The sequence below is a fragment of the Panicum virgatum genome, chromosome 4N, assembly GCF_016808335.1.
Source record: "Panicum virgatum strain AP13 chromosome 4N, P.virgatum_v5, whole genome shotgun sequence".
Lineage (NCBI taxonomy): Eukaryota > Viridiplantae > Streptophyta > Magnoliopsida > Poales > Poaceae > Panicum > Panicum virgatum.
Window position 1 is genome coordinate 10,099,047 of NC_053148.1, and position 16,036 is coordinate 10,115,082.

The 16,036-nt window shown below is 52.3% G+C and overlaps 1 protein-coding gene across 1 annotated transcript in view; it reads right to left on the reverse strand.

Annotated features, from left to right (window-relative positions):
* Positions 1-13,740, reverse strand: part of LOC120670093 (chromatin structure-remodeling complex protein SYD-like) — a 35,666-nt gene extending 21,926 nt beyond the window's left edge. The window contains exons 1-9 of the mRNA XM_039950082.1: positions 13,512-13,740; positions 12,455-12,571; positions 12,305-12,366; positions 5,639-5,844; positions 4,840-5,559; positions 4,545-4,747; positions 3,679-3,878; positions 3,513-3,577; positions 2,629-3,425 (exon numbers count right to left, since the gene is read on the reverse strand). Coding sequence (XP_039806016.1) covers positions 2,629-3,425; positions 3,513-3,577; positions 3,679-3,878; positions 4,545-4,747; positions 4,840-5,559; positions 5,639-5,844; positions 12,305-12,366; positions 12,455-12,559 — 2,358 coding nt within the window. The 5' untranslated portion in view covers positions 12,560-12,571; positions 13,512-13,740. The remainder of the gene's footprint in view (positions 1-2,628; positions 3,426-3,512; positions 3,578-3,678; positions 3,879-4,544; positions 4,748-4,839; positions 5,560-5,638; positions 5,845-12,304; positions 12,367-12,454; positions 12,572-13,511) is intronic.
* Positions 13,741-16,036: the final 2,296 nt, after the last annotated feature.

Genomic DNA, 16,036 nt, shown 5'->3' on the forward strand with positions numbered 1-16,036 from the left:
CCACTTGCCCATCTAGACTAACGTCTCCCCCCTCATGCCTAGTCGCGCTGAAATCGCACATCATGTACTCGGTCTTGGTCCTACTAAGTCTGAACCCTTTCGACTCTAACGTGCGTCTCCACAGCTCTAACTTCCTATTAACCCCTGCCCTACTCTCGTCAACTAGCACCACATCATCAGCAAAGAGCATACACCAAGGGATCTCACCTTGTATATCCCTTGTGACCTCATCCATCACTAAATCAAATAAATAAGGGCTCAATGCTGACCCCTGGTGTAGCCCTATGTTAATAGGAAAGTCAGTGGTGTTGCCATCACATGTCCGGACAAACGTCGTCACATCCTTGTACATATCCTTAATAAGGGTAATGTACTTAGTTGGGACTTTGTGCTTCTCCAAAGCCCACCACATGATATTTCTCGGTACTTTGTCATATGCCTTCTCAAGGTCAATGAAGATCATGTGCAAGTCCTTCTTCTGCTCCCTATATCTCTCCATCAATTGTCGTATTAAGAAAATCGCCTCCATGGTTGACCTTCCAGGCATGAACCCAAATTGGTTTTGGGTCACACTTGTCACTCTTCTTAGGCGATGATCGATAACCCTCTCCCAAAGCTTCATCGTATGGCTCATCAGCTTAATCCCACGGTAGTTAGTACAACTTTGAACATCGCCCTTGTTTTTGAAGATAGGTACTAATATACTTCTCCTCCATTCTTCCGGCATCTTGTTTGACCGAAAAATGAGATTAAAAAGCTTAGTTAACCATACTATTGCACTATCTCCTAGGCATCTCCACACCTCAATGGGAATACCATCAGGACCCATCGCTTTACCTCCCTTCATCCTCTTCAAAGCCTCCCCAATCTCTACCTCCTGAATTCTCCTCACAAAACGTCTGTTGGTATCGTCAAAAGAGTCATCTAACTCAAGGGTAGGGCTCTCACTCTCCCCATTAAACAACTTGTCGAAGTACTCTCTCCATCTATCCATGATCTCCTCATCTTCCACTAGCAGCCGATCTGTCCCATCCTTAATGCATTTGATTTGGTTGATGTCCCTTGTCTTCCGCTCGCGGATCCTAGACATCCCATAAATGTCCTTCTCCCCTTCTTTCGTGCCTAGCCGCTGATACAGGTCATCATACGCCTTACCCTTTGCTACACTCACAGCTCGCTTTGCAACCCTCTTCGCTAATTTATAGCCCTCGATGTTGGCTGCACTCTTGTCAAGGTGGAGGCGCTTGAAACACTCCTCCTTCTCCTTAATAGCCCTTTGCACCTCGTCGTTCCACCACCAGGTGTCTTTCCTCTCCTGTTTGCCTCCCCTACTCACGCCAAACACCTCTGAGGCCACCTTCCGAACACATGTTGCCATCTTTAGCCACATGTCATCTGCGTCTTCTCCTTCTTCCCAAGGCCCCTCACCTAGCATCATTTCCTTAAACGCTTGTGCCACTTCCCCTCTAAGCTTCCACCACTTTGTTCTCGCAATCTTGGCACGTTTGTCCCGGTGGACACGTACCCGAAGATGAAAGTCCGCCACCACAAGCTTGTGTTGAGGGACAACACTCCCCAGGTATCACCTTACAATCTAAGCAATCACGTCTATCCTCCCTCCTAGCAAGGATAAAGTCGATCTGGCTCAAGTGTTGTCCACTACGAAACGTCACAAGATGGAATTCCCTCTTCTTAAACACGGTATTCACTATCAACAAGTCGTAGGCTAACGCGAAGTTCAACACATTCTCCCCCTCTTGACTCCTGCTACCATACCCAAAACCCCCGTGCACTCGCTCGAACCCTACATTAGTCACACCCACATGGCCGTTGAGATCTCCTATGAAGAGTTTCTCGCTGGTAGGCACAGTACTAACCATGCTATCTAGATCTTCCCAGAACTGCATCTTGGTGCTCTCACTAAGGCCTACCTGAGGGACATATGCACTGATCACATTCAAAACCGAATCTCCAACTACCAACCGGATTAGGATAATCCGGTCGCCTTGCCTTCTAACCTCTACGACTCCATCCTTAAGGCTCCTATCAATCAAGATGCCTACACCATTCCTACTCGGAGTTGCTCCCGTGTACCAAAGCTTGAAGCCAGTATCCTCAACATCCTTCGCCTTCTGGCCCTTCCATTTAGTCTCTTGAACACATAGAATATTTACACGCCTCCTAATTGCTGCATCAACTAGCTCTCGCAACTTACCCGTTAGGGACCCTACGTTCCAGCAACCTATACGAATCCTAGTTGGCTCGGCTAGCTTCCTTACCCTTCGCACCCGTCGAGGGAAGTGCGAAGACCCTTGCTCATTTTTCACTACACCCGGGCGTAGATGTAGCGCGACATTCAGGTGACGACCCGACCCTTGCTCACTTATCGTCGTACCCAGGCCAACAGAGGACAAGCTGAAATCTAGACGCGTAATAAAAAGAACACGCACACACAGAATAGCTTACTTAAACCAGATCTGATAACAAAAAATAGCTGCTAGAATGCAAATCCTGAATTCGATAAAATAATGATTAACGAAGGTTATGGAACAGATATTCATAAACATATATGAACATTTCTAGAAAGATGTCTTTCTCATTTCAGGCTGTCAAAGGGAGAAGGTAAACCTTTAGCTTCTCATAGGATGCTGACATTCTGCTGTGCAATTTATGCAGCTCCAATGTCCTTTTTTGTTTTTCATTGTACATTCTCTTCTGGTAATCCAAGATCCATTTTTCCGTCATTGTGTGCTTTGGAGGAGATGACGGTAAATCATCAAGCTCCGAAAGATCCTCTTCTCCATCAGCAGCCTGCTCAGGCACAATCTCTGCTGCGTGGCTACCATTTTCGACATCATCACCAACTCCAACAGTCTCTGGAGTCTGATCTATTCCAGGCATATTGGAGTTGTAACCATCAACAGGCATATGGTGTAGCTTCGAAGGTGCAAGCAATTCTTTAGTTTCCTGATTTAGATGTTGTCTATTACCACCCAAAGCAGTAGGTCCCAGGCCTCGCCAACTCAAATTCCGGTTCAAATTTTCAGCATCAGTTCTTTGGATATCAGGAGTGACTCTTCTCGTATCTCCCTGAAAGTACGACTGCTGTAGTCCAGATGGAATGGGAGATGCCATTTCCAGGGAACGCATTTCAGAACTAGTTCCCTGCATAACAGAAGCTTGCTGCAAATTTTCTACTTCCATCAACGACTTATCCTGTTCAGCTACCTTGATCTTCTTTGTGGTATTTTCTGGGTCCTTCGGAAAGGAATCAACTTCTGCAATACTTCCTGCAGAGGTGGATGGAAGTCTAGAGATATCACTTTGCCTACAAAAAACACCAGAGTTCTCCCGACTGCTGCCATTTTCCTTTCCCAAACCATCAGCCAATCTGCTCTCGCTGCCCCTCTGACCTGCACTGTCACCTGATTTTCAAGTATAAACTCATCATTGATATGACCAAACAGAAATATCAAATAGACCACACAGTGTGTGTTTTTCTTGGTTCTTACTTTCTGCAGGAGGCCCTCTACCCAAGGCAATTTCAAGATGCACCTTCCTGGGCTGCAAATTATTTCTACAAGAAAAAATGCAGTTTGAAGTTCAAATGTCATGCTCTGAAACCTGGATATACTCAGGGAAACTACAAGAAAAAGACATATGAAAAGAAATGCAGACCTAAATGCAAGAAATACTAAGCACTGTGCTCTGAGCTGCTTCAGCTGCTGTTCTTTGAATGGTATGTTGGAAGAGGTGTGAGACATTGGACTTGACCCAGTATTTCTATTCGGAAGTGCAGACGGTCTGCCTTCTTGCAAAGATGCCTCAGCTCTCTGTGGTGCTCTGATAATACCTTGCCTTTCTTGCATGGGACTTCCCTGGAAAGTTGCATTACATTTGTCTCAAACAAGAACTCTTAAAGATTGCATTAGCTATTTAAGGTACAACTATGAATGAACAGATGAGCAAACAAAAAACTGCTCAAGATGGCTGGTGGAAGCAGGTTGCACCAGGCAACTGATCAACCTGGTAGGAAACCAACTAAGAAGTCCTCAGACTCGGAGAGATTCATCGAGTCGAGACATGCATCAAATACATTTCCATGCAAGCTTAACTGAACCTTAGGACAAGTATAATAGGATAACATAGGCAGGCTGAATGAAGTGCCACGTCATATTTATGGTGAGGTGGATGAGAGAGAGGAGAGAAGTAAAGCGGGCTGCAAGTTTGTAGCCGGCTGCAACACGGATTCCAACAAAAGTGGAGAGAGAATGAGAGAGATGCGAACTAAATATTAATGTTGCAGCCCACACATATAGCCAACTATTATATGGGTGGGCTATTAGAATGGCTAAAGATGACATGGCAAGATCATATAGCCAGCAGTTGGCTAAATTATTAGCCTTGCTCTTATGAGAATGAATATCCAACCCTCCCTACTACCAGTGAACAGCATATTATCTAAAAGGTACATTACATGATATCCGAAATATTACGTAAGTCTATGCACATAGGATCTCAAAGTATTAAAGCAAAGGCCTTACATGAGAAATCCCAGGCAGAGATGTAACTTTAGCTATTGAATGAAGTTCAGTGCCAGTACTGCCAGAAGCCAATTCCTTGCCTTTGTCCAGAAAATGTGAGCTACCTCCAAAGGATGAGGAATTGTAAGGAGGAACGGTGGGAATTCCCATTTGTGGTGCAGAAGTAGAGTTAAAAGCTCCCTGTGCCCCTACATTAACTTTCCCTGCAATAGAAGCAAGCTCATTATCAACAAGGTAAGCATTTGAACTCCAGTATTTCTCATTAGACCATTATATTTTGGTTAAGTGTAAGTACCTTCGACATTAACTCCAGAACTCATTAAATTGGGAATAGACCCTTGAGCATTCTTCATAATTGAAACTTGTGGATTTTGGTTCCAGCCAAAACCAGCATTAAATAAATTTGCTCCGCCCTGTATACTTTTCTGCAAGTCAATAGGGACACCACTAGAAGCCAGTCCTTCAGGAAAATTTGGAATTTGAGCCATTGTGAATGGATTTGATGGTTTAGTCTTGTCAATAGTCCTCCCAGAAGAAGTCAATGCATTTTCCTGGTGAGCCCTGATAAAAGGTGCACCACCATGTGACGGTGGCACCAGAGCAGTACCGGCTTGCAGTGAACGTGGTTGCTCATGCTCCATCCCCATGGAAGGCTGACCTTGCCTACCAGCTTTGCCAACTTGTTTCCCCTTTCTGGTATTTTGTCCAGTGGAGATAGCATCTGACTTTGAGTTGTCTTCACAATGCAAATCTCCAGCTCCTTTTGAATCCATCCTTTTTCTCTTAGAAGAGGTTTTCTTACTTGTTTTCTCATCAGATTTCAAAGAATCATGTGAATTCATAGATCTGGTGTCCTCCATCTGCAGACTTGCAGGGCTTTCAACGCCAGAGGACCTACCACTCTTTTGTGACATAGAGCCTTGATGAATATCAGCTGCTGAAAAATCACCCCTATTTGGCCCTGTGGGTACCCTCGCCGAAATAGATGCCCCATGCCTTGTCATATCTGTTGAACCTGACAACAAAAAAGATGCATCAGGAAGTTAAAATCATATCTCCAAAACTATCAGAATTTTCCTTTTCAAGCTGCTTACCTGATGGAAACTGCCATAATCCAGCTTGCCCGCTACTCTGGGATGCATCGCTTCCAACCATGGGAGACTGATTACCTATCACCTCCTTGTCCTTTGGCATGGCACCACTAGAATCCCCAGCCTGCGGGCCACCAGCAAATGGAATTCGCGATGATCGCAATGCATCCATATCAATTCCATGTTGGTTTACAACTGTCTGCATAGCCCTGCAGATGTTACAGACAGTATGGATGTATTTTGAATTAGGAAGAGGCGAAAGCTTCAGTTTACATTGTTAAATTTCTACCTGCTGAAGTAGGTAGCATCATTTCACTTGTTACTTAGCATTCATAAAGTGCAACTAACTGGGTTACTTGTTCTTACAGATTGCTTAACCGTAGGTGTCGGCTGCGTGGAAAATCATCTGACACCAATTGAGATATAAGATTGTGGATATAGTACCCAATTGCATAGTGTTACTAAGTGTTGAGAGAATAATTGCTTGTATTCCTCCAAACCCTAGAAGGGTGGGATATATAGATCCTATACATGGGCCTCTAGATGGGGGCCTCTATACATGGGCTCACATATACACCAACACCCCCCCCCCCCCCCCCCCCGCAGTCTGAACTACCGGCGCAGCGGTGTTCAAGACTGGACAACAAGAAAGCCAACACCCCCCGCAGTCTGAACTACCGGCGCAGCGGTGTTCAAGACTGGACAAGAAGTGAGTACAAATAGAGTACAAAGGGCAAATACCCCCCGCAGCCACAACTAGCCACCGGCTACGTTGAGGCTGGAGCGAAACTCCGAGAAGGTCGAGGAGGGCAGTCCCTTGGTGAAGATGTCAGCAAATTGGGAGGTAGTCGGGACATAGAGTACCCGAACATCGCCGATGGCGACTCTGTCGCGCACGAAGTGTAGGTCGATCTCCACATGCTTCGTCTGCTGATGCTGGACGGGGTTAGTGGAGAGATACACGGCGCTGATATTGTCGCAGTAGACGAGCGTGCTCTTGGCCAGCAGGCTGTGGAGCTCCGCCAAGAGCTGTCGTAGCCAGGACGCCTCCGCCACGCCGTTAGCGACAGCCCGGTACTCCGCCTCAGAACTGGAGCGGGAGACAACCGGCTGCCGCTTGGACGACCAGGAGACCAGGTTGCCGCCCAGGAAGACGGCATAGCCGGAAGTGGAGCGACGAGTGTCCGAGCAGCCAGCCCAGTCAGCGTCGATGTAGACCACCAGCTCAGCAGAAGACGAGCAGTGAAGCACCAGGCCGAGGTTCACAGTGCCACGGACGTAGCAGAGGAGACGCTTCAGCGCAGCAAGATGTGACTCCCAGGGATCATGCATATGGAGACAGACCTGCTGAACAGCGTAGGTGAGGTCCGGCCTGGTGAAGGTGAGGTACTATAAAGCGCCAGCCAGACTCCGGTAGGCAGTAGGATCAGCCACCGGATCACCCAGATCAGCAGACAGCTTCGCCTGAGTGTCGATAGGAGTAGAGCAAGGCTTGCAATCAGTCAGCCCAGCCCGCTCCAGAATATCGAGTGCGTACTGCCGCTGGTGAAGGAGAAGACCAGACGAGCGAGGCTCAACAGTGACGCCCAAGAAGTGGTGGAGCTGACCCAGATCCTTCATAGCAAACTCCTGCTGCAGAGAGGAGATGACACTCTGAAGCAACTGCTGACTGGAGGCTGTGAGCACAATGTCATCGACATAGAGCAGCAGATATGCAGTCTCATCCCCACGGCGGTAGATGAAGAGAGACGTGTTAGACTTGTCCTCGGTGAACCCCAAAGTCAGCAAGAACGTGGCGAACCGAGAGTACCAAGCCCGAGGAGCCTGCTTCAGACCACAGAGGGACTTGTTGAGCCGGCAGACCATATCCGGACGACTCGAGTCCACAAATCCCGGCGGCTGAGAGCAGTACACTGTCTCTGACAGAGTGCCGTGAAGAAAGGCATTCTTCACGTCCAGCTGGTGCACAGGCCAGGAGCACGAGAGCACAAGCGAGAGGACCGTGCGCACAGTAGCAGGCTTCACCACTGGGCTGAAGGTCTCATCATAGTCCACACCAGGCCGCTGAGTGAAACCCCGGAGAACCCAGCGAGCCTTGTAGCGCTCCAGTGTGCCATCAGCCCGACGCTTATGCGTCCAGATCCACTTGCCAGTGACCACATTGCAACCAGACGGACGCAGCACGAGGTCCCACGTCTGGTTGGCAAGAAGAGCCGCGTACTCCTCTTCCATCGCGCGACGCCAGTGAGGATCCGCCAGGGCGTCGCGGGCAGAGGAGGGTACCGGAGAGACCCGCGGCTCGCCCTCGATGGCGGAGAGAGTCGCGGCCTGAGACGCCATCCCCCGAGTCACCATGGGATGGATATGCCGAGGATCCCGATGGACGACGGGCGGGTGGTACACCTCCGGCTCGACTCGAGAGCGAGTCGGCAGAGGCGGAGACGGCGGCAGCTCCGGTGTAGATGGCGGCGGCGACGACTCCGGTGTAGGCGTCGGAGGAGCCTCCGGAGCCAGAGTCGGCGCCGGCGCCGAACGACGCCGATACACCTGCACCGGCTGAGCGTACCGCATAGGTGCAGCGGGAGGCACCGAGGCCGCGCGTGGCGCAACAGGAGACACCGGGTCCGCGCGCGGCACGACCGGAGGTCCGGGTGCCGCGTGTGGCGCGATCGCGGGCACCGGAGCCGCGCATGGCGCAGCAGGGATCACCGGCAGCGGTGCCGGTGTGCCGGAAAAACCTGCAGGGAAAGGAAAGACAGGTAAAGGTGGCTGAACCACCGGGTCAGTCGGAAACAGGGACTCCAGCTCGGGGTCAGGAGAAGGTGTGGAGGAGGTGGAGTAGGGGAAATCCGACTCGTCAAAGACGACGTGTCGGGAGATCAGGACGTGGCGAGAGGTGAGGTCAAAGCATCAGTACCCCTTGTGGTCAGGGGAGTATCCAAGGAACACACAACGAGTCGAGCGGGGCGCCAGCTTGTGAGCAGCAGTGGCGGTGGTGTTAGGGTAACACGCACACCCGAAGACCCGAAGGTGGTCGTAGCGAGGAGGGGTACCGAAAAGAGCGTGGTGTGGAGTGGGAGCAGGAGAAGCAGTGGACGGAAGATGGTTGAGCAAGTAGGTGGCGGTGTGGAGACTCTCAGCCCAGAAGCGCGAGGGCAGAGAGGCCTGGATCAGAAGGATGTGCACGACGTCGTTCGTCGTGCGAATCATCCGCTCAGTCTTGCCGTTCTAAGAAGATGTATACGGACAAAACATACGCAGCTGAACACCCCAAGAGAGAAAGAAAGAACGGGAGGTGGAGTTGTCGAACTCCCGCCCGTTGTCACACTGGACGGCCTTAACGGTGAGGCCGAACTGAGTGGATACCCAGGCAAAGAAGTGGAGGAGGGTGGGGAAGGTCTCAGACTTGGCGCGCAAAGGAAACGTCCGAGTAGTGCGAGAAGTCATCGACCACCACCAGATAATACTTATAATCAGAAAGGCTAAGTACAGGAGAGGTCCACAAGTCACAGTGAACAAGATCAAATGCATGCGTCGCATGCGAAGAAGAAGAAAAAGAAGCCGAACATGACGACCAAGCTGGCACGCATGGTAGAGGGGCTCAGCAGGAGCCCTAGTGCCAGGAACATCGGCACTACGACTGAGCTGAGCCAGAACGTCGCGGCCAGGGTGACCAAGACGGCGGTGCCCGGTGGTGGAAGACGGCGTCGCGGCAAAAGCGGCAGACCAGGACGGCCAGGGCGAAGAAGGCGCGAGTAGTGCAGCAGAAGAAGAAAGGCAAAAGGTGTAAAGGGCCCCGTGCTGTCACACCGGAGTAGCGGACGCCTGGAGGCCGAATCCTTTACTGTGAGGCCAGTAGAATCAAACTCGATGGAACAAGAATTGTCAGCTGTAAACTGACGAATGGAAAGAAGGTTATGAACCATCTGCGGAGCAACAAGGACATTGGGAAGAAGAAAGGAGCCAGGAGCAGAACCCACGGTGGTGACAGGAAGGCAAGACCCGTCACCAACCATGATGGAAGAAGGACAAGAGGGGTGTGGGGGTCGGACAGAAGAGATGATACCGGCATGTGGGGTGGGGTGGAAGGAGGCACCCGAGTCGGCGATCCACTCGGTGCTGACCTGCGGCGTCTGCCCCATGGCACTGAAGGACTGCGCCAGTGCGGCCTGGTCCCACCCCCAGGCCAGGTCGGCTGCTGGCTGGGTGGAGCGGGCGGGGTCCAGGACGGCGCGAATAGGGGAGCAGCAGCGGCGAGCATGACCGCCGGCTGGGGCTGAGGACGAGGCCCCCCCGACCCTGAAACGGCCACATCGGGATGCGCCCTGGCCATGGGGCGCTGAAGGATGGCCAAGGCATACCTCCAGGGCCAGGAGCAGGAGTGGGAGCCGGAGTCGGGTCCGGAGTGCCCCGAGCACCACCACCACGTCCCCTCCGCCGACGACGCCCTCGGCCTCCCCCACCCCCGGTCTGGCTGGTGAGAGGAGCACCAAGGAGGGGGTCGGGCGGGTCGATCCGGGGTCCAGATCCAGAGGGCGGAGCCTGGTGGGAGGACGAAGCGCCGTGCTCGGTGAAGGGGACGACGGGCGGGACAAAGAAGTAGGGCTTCTCTGCGGTGACCCGACGAGTGAGAGCATCGGCCGCGGAGCGCTCGCGCTCCCAGGCGAGGGCAACCGCGCGGGCCCGCTCCTGAGCCGCCGAAGCCTCTGACTTGGAGGCGAGGAGGGCCGCGGCGAGAGCGTCGTCGGCCGTAGCAGCTCCGGCAGCGATAGGCTGCCCGCGGAAGGCGGCGGCGGTGAACGGCGCGTCCGCGGGAGGCATACCAAACGCAGGCACAGGCGCCGCGGGCGCGGGCACGGGCGCCAAGGGCGCGTGCAGGAGCGCGGGCGCGGGCAGAGGCACCGCGAGCGCAGCCACGGGTGTCTGCGCGGCGGGCGCGACGGCCTGTGCGGCAGGCGCGACGACGGCCTGGGCGGCGTGCGCCCGCATGAGCTTGGCCTCGACGAGCTTGGCCTGGAGGTCCTGGAGGGCGGCGGCGAGGCGGGCGGCGCGGATCCGGCGGCATCGGCGCCAAGGGGGTGCGGCTGGGCGATAGCGGCCTGGAGCCACGCGCGCTGCAGCAGTGGCAGCCGGGCCCGCAGCAGGGCCCGCGCCGGCCACGGGAGCAGCAGGGGCGGCAGCTGCGGCTGGGGCGCGCCAGGGTGGGGTCGTGGATGGCCGAAACGGCGCCCTAGCGCTGGGATCCGCGGTGGAGGCGCTGGATCCCAAACCAGCGGTCGTGCGGGCGTGGCTGGCGACCGGAGAGGACGACTCGAAGTCCCCCTGCGCGCCCGCGACAGGGGGCGGGGGCAGCGCCAGTGCCCTGCGCGCCCTGCACGCCCGCGGCGGGGGCCGGGGCAGCGCCCGCGCCGGCCGTGCCCTGCGCGCCCGCGCCGCCCGCTCAGGCTGCGCCCGCCCCGCCCGCGCCCGTGGCGGCGAGCGCGACGGCGCCGTACGGCATCCGAGCAGCAGAGGAGGTAGCGCGCGGGATCCAGGCGCACGGGCCAGCAGGAGCAGAGGTCGCAGCAGACCCGGGCTAGGCGCGTGGGGGAGCGGCAGATCCCGCAGCGCTAGGGGCCGGCGCGACGGATCCAGCAGCAGAGGAGAGGAAGGAGGAGAGGGGAGGCGGCGCCGGTGGCCAGCCTGCCATGACGGCGGTGGCGGCGGCTGGAGAGGGAGAGAGGCAAACCTAGGCGATTGATACCATGTTGGAGAGAATAATTGCTTGTATTCCTCCAAACCCTAGAAGGGTGGGATATATAGATCCTATACATGGGCCTCTAGATGGGCCTCTATACATGGGCTCACATATACACCAACACTAAGTATGAAATCTCCCTACACAGGTCACAGCAATTGGTACTTGTACATGCACACTGAAATTCTTTTCCCCAGGCTGCTGCATGTGTGTGAGTCAATATTCATTGTGTGTGCGTGTTGGGGTGGGGCGAGTGGAACTCCGCAAGTCATCAAATTTTCTAACCTCAAAGAAGGAAAGCCTCCAAGAATTGCTCCCTCTGAAAACCATAAAATTTTCAAACCCAAAAGAAGAAACAAAACACAATAGTTCCAATATACAACATGGACGATTGGCTGCCAAGTAACCTCCCCAGCATCCAAAATCCTCCACCATCTCAACACAGGATCAGCACAAGGATGAGCCTCATTTGCAATGTTAGCCCTTTCTTCATTCCCCCCTTCCCTTCTGGTTAGGGTGGCTATGTGTTTAAAAAAAAAACAGATTTTTTGTGTTACTAGGTCCTGTGTTAGCACAGGGGCCTATGCTTGTTCCAACTTTCCTCTCCTAACTACTGGGGAAATTGGCTCTACCGCACTGAAAGAAACCTGCTTCAATAAAATACAATCAAAGGTTCCCTCTATTAAGTTCTTTATTTTATTTTTCTTCTCTCTTTTAAGGGCGCATCTACCACCCCCTTCTTTTTTTTTTGCAACTTCAATATAAGAACAATATGGCTACAAATATTAAGTTAAAAAGATCAAACAAAAAATTTTCAGTTTCAGACAATTTAGAGAATGCTCCACAAAGATACTATAAAATTCTAGCCAAGATTTGAGTCATTTTCTCATTTCTATTCTAAAAGATACTGAAGAACCAAAGTAAACATTCACCTCGATATGACTTGATATGGTAGTGACTGCTCCTTTCCACTTAGCTTCATATGTTGACATATCTGGAACATCAAGCAAAAAGTAACAAGCAAGGTGATATAGTTTTTTAGACTTAGCATACCCTTACGCATTATTGATTGAGCTGCGTACCACATAAAGTTTCATTGCTAGTTTAGCAGGCTCGTCCTTCGACTCCTGAATAAGTTTATGAAGAAGTTTCGCAGCCTCCATCTCAACATGCTGTGATGAAGCCATTTCTGAATTAACCTGTCATCACAGCGAGGTCATTCAAAATGCAAGAAAAAAAATGAATATTCAGGGTAGCCCATGGTTCATGTTTTAAACTAAAAAATGTGGCAGCCTTCAGCATCAAATAACAATTTAGGGGCATGGATACAGTGGCTTGATGTTTCAGGACTATTTTTAGTATGCAAACATAGTTTTGCATACAACTTAGTTTTAGTATGCACCTTTAGCAGATTTAGTAGGCTTGCAAACATAGTTTCGCAGTCTCATGGCAACCCACATACAATTTAGAAAATGTTGGCCTAGGTTTTGCATGTTCCACTTTAGCTGGAGGTTTTGTAAGAAAATAGCATAGATAGTGCAATATTGCAGCTAAAGTTTGGGTTGATAATTCAGGTCTATGGTACATGATATGGACCTCTTCACAAACTATAACACCAGATGCATGCAATTCACTGATTAAAAGAAATCAGCTTCTGTTAGGATAGCATTTGGCTGAAATGTTGTTTGGATAAAACTGGCTGTATGTAAGACAGGTATAGGAAGCATTTATGTAAACCTATTTCCTGAGTTTTCAGAGCTGGTTTTTTGTATCCATGCTTTATCCTAATCTAAGAAAACATGTCTGCAGATGGTTAGTCTTTAAAACCACTCAACTACATCTTGTTTGCTTCAATTCAAGATCCAAACAACCCCTCATCATCGATGTACTAGACCAATTCGCCACATGGTGCGTCAAAGCTACTGAGCAGCTGGGTGAACTAACTAGATCGCCCCCAAAAACCTTCCCTATATACTTCGCACCCAAAATTAGACTACGAGAAGCACTAACCCTAGCTGCGAAACAGAGCTATACTGATCGCGACCACGATTCCCAAATCCGCGCACGGGAAGACCGAACCTACACCTCGGGTGAGCTCGAACTAGAGGGGGGAAACCCAGGCAAGCGGCAGTGACTTACTGTGATTGGGGATCGGAGAAAACCCTAGCGGGACAGAGGAGGGCAGAAGGCCGGAGCCGCGGAGCCGCCGCGCGGGATAGCTGGTGGTCTCCAGCGGCGGCGGCGGGAGATTCGCCGGCAAGCGCGGCGTCCGTGGCGGGAGCAACGCGTGAGCTATGTGCCCGAGCTCGAGTTCGTCGCCTCCGCCATTTCCAGGTTCACACTAACCCCTGCAGTGATGCTTTCTCTCTCTCTTGTTCCGTGTGGTATTCGGCTTATAGCGTAAGTCTTGTGTATAGGCTCACTGGCGGGCTGCCGGCTTCTTGGGCCGAGCTGTAGAAATGAAATGGGCTTGCTTCTTTCGCGGGTTACGTCGGTTTGGGTTTTATTCTGAGCCTTTTGGTTTTGCCTCTTGGGATAAGCTGTCCGTTCGTGCTCTCACAACTATCAGTTAGACCTGATCATGACAGTTCGTGCGCTCTCTCGAACTCTCTTGCACAGCTACAGTTGAGAGAGAGGCGGAGAGGCGATTTGGTCGCCCCCGGCGGAGGCGGCGGTCTCTTCCGCCTTCGATGGCCTATGTGTCGTTGGGAGGGGGCGGAGACCGCCGGCCTCTTGTCGGTGGGTGGAGGTTGTAGGGTATTAGGTCCTAGTACATCTAGGGTTAGGTTTCCGGGCATCACCGACGAGGTGGCGGCGGCGGCGATGTTGCGACGGAATAAGTCCTCTCGGGCTCTTCCTCGCCCCGGTGGTGCTTCTCTCCGGCGCTATAGGCGAGCTCGTGGAGGTAGTGCTCCGGCTGTGGAGCCCATGTACAGGAGATCTTCACCGTCGTCTCGTCGACCCGTGAGGGAGGTGAGTTGGATTGGCTTTTGGTTCGTGGGTACAGAGGCAGCTTGGGGTCTCGCGGTGGTCTGGAGAATGGAGCTGCAGATCCAGTCTTCCTATGGCGGCTCCGGTCGTCGCCGGTGGATCTGCCTCCAAGATCTCCGGAGCTCGGGGCGTGTCCCCGGCCGATGGATGTGCAGCGTTAGCTTCAGCTCGTCCACAACGATGGGTGTCTACTGCGGCTCTTCAAAGCTTCATTGCGATGGAGTTCCGGCTAATATGGGGTTGGAAGCAATTGTGCTGGATGTTCGTCGGAGGTGCAGACGACGGCGGAATCTGGCGTCCAAAGGTTCTAGGGGCTTTTTTGTAATTGTACTTTTTTACAAGGGCCTTTGTGCAAGTAGTCTGGTGGTACAGCTGTGACGGCCCAGGTTTTTAAATAGCCAATTTAGGATAATTAAGAACCAAATCATGCATCATTAAATAGGAAACATTGAATTAATGCATGTGTATGCATGAATGGTTATGTGTATGTGTGTTTATGTGTATATGAAAATTTGCTCATAAAATAACAAGTAAAATGAACCATAGTATTCGAGGTTTTAAACAATCTTTCAAATTTTAAACAAATATGCTTTGAAAATAATTTCTAAAATATAGCTCAAATGAATTTTTGTCCAAAACCAAAGTTGTAGGTTTTCAAAAGACGAACAACTTTCGTGTTCAAATATTTTCGAGTTTCCATATAAAAGTTGAAGAAAATTTGAATTCAAACTCGAATCGGGTAATCACGTACATTAGTCGGTTTTCAAATTTAACTTTTGATTTGAGTCCCAAATGAAAGTAAACTTGAAACAAAAAGTGGTAGGGTTTGAAATTTGGAACCCCTTTCGTATTCAAAACTTTTTGAGTGTGATTTGAAATTGTTGAGAAAAATTCAAATTTGATTTAGTCAAATTTCTTTCTCTCTCTCTACTCTCTCTATTCTCTCTCCCTCCCCTGTTCTGCCCGGCCGACCAGAGGTCGCCGGCCGCGCGCCGCCCGCCCAGCCAGGCTGCCTCCCCACCCCAGGTTCACCCAAACCGGCCCCGGTTCCCCTCCGTAGCTTCTCGGCCTCGCCACGCGTTGCAATCCACGGCGCGCTCGCCGAGGATGGCTGCCGAGGCGCCACGGCGACGCCGTGATGACCCGACCGACCGCACCTCGCTCCTGTCTCGCGCCTTGACCCGCCTACACCCTTCCCGCGAGCTCCACAACGTCCTCACCCCTCTCTCCTTCCTCCCTGAGCGCGAGAGCCAGCTCCGCGCGCCCCCTTTCGCCTGGAACGGCCGCAGCCGCCACCATGGCCGCCGCCGCCCCTTAGGCCGCCGCGGAGCTCCCTCCTCCACCCTTCCTCGTGCCCAACAACCCCCGCAGCCACCTTCCTCGCCCTCCACTGGTACTCCCCGACCCGCTCGCTGTCGCCCCCGACCACCGGACCGCCGCCGGCCGCTGTTCTTCGCGGAGCCGCCGCTCCGGCCATCCCTAGCCCCAACCGAGCCCACCCCTGGGTTCCTCTCGACGCCGTGAAGCTTTTCCCCCACTTCTCCCCCGTCCCCGGTGAGCCCCCACGCCGGAATCCCGCCGCCCGCCGCCTCCTCTGTTCCCCAAATCCGCCAGGGACCCAAGTTGAGAAGAAAATAGAAGTCCAGGGGCCTAGATGCAAGATTTCCTTTCAT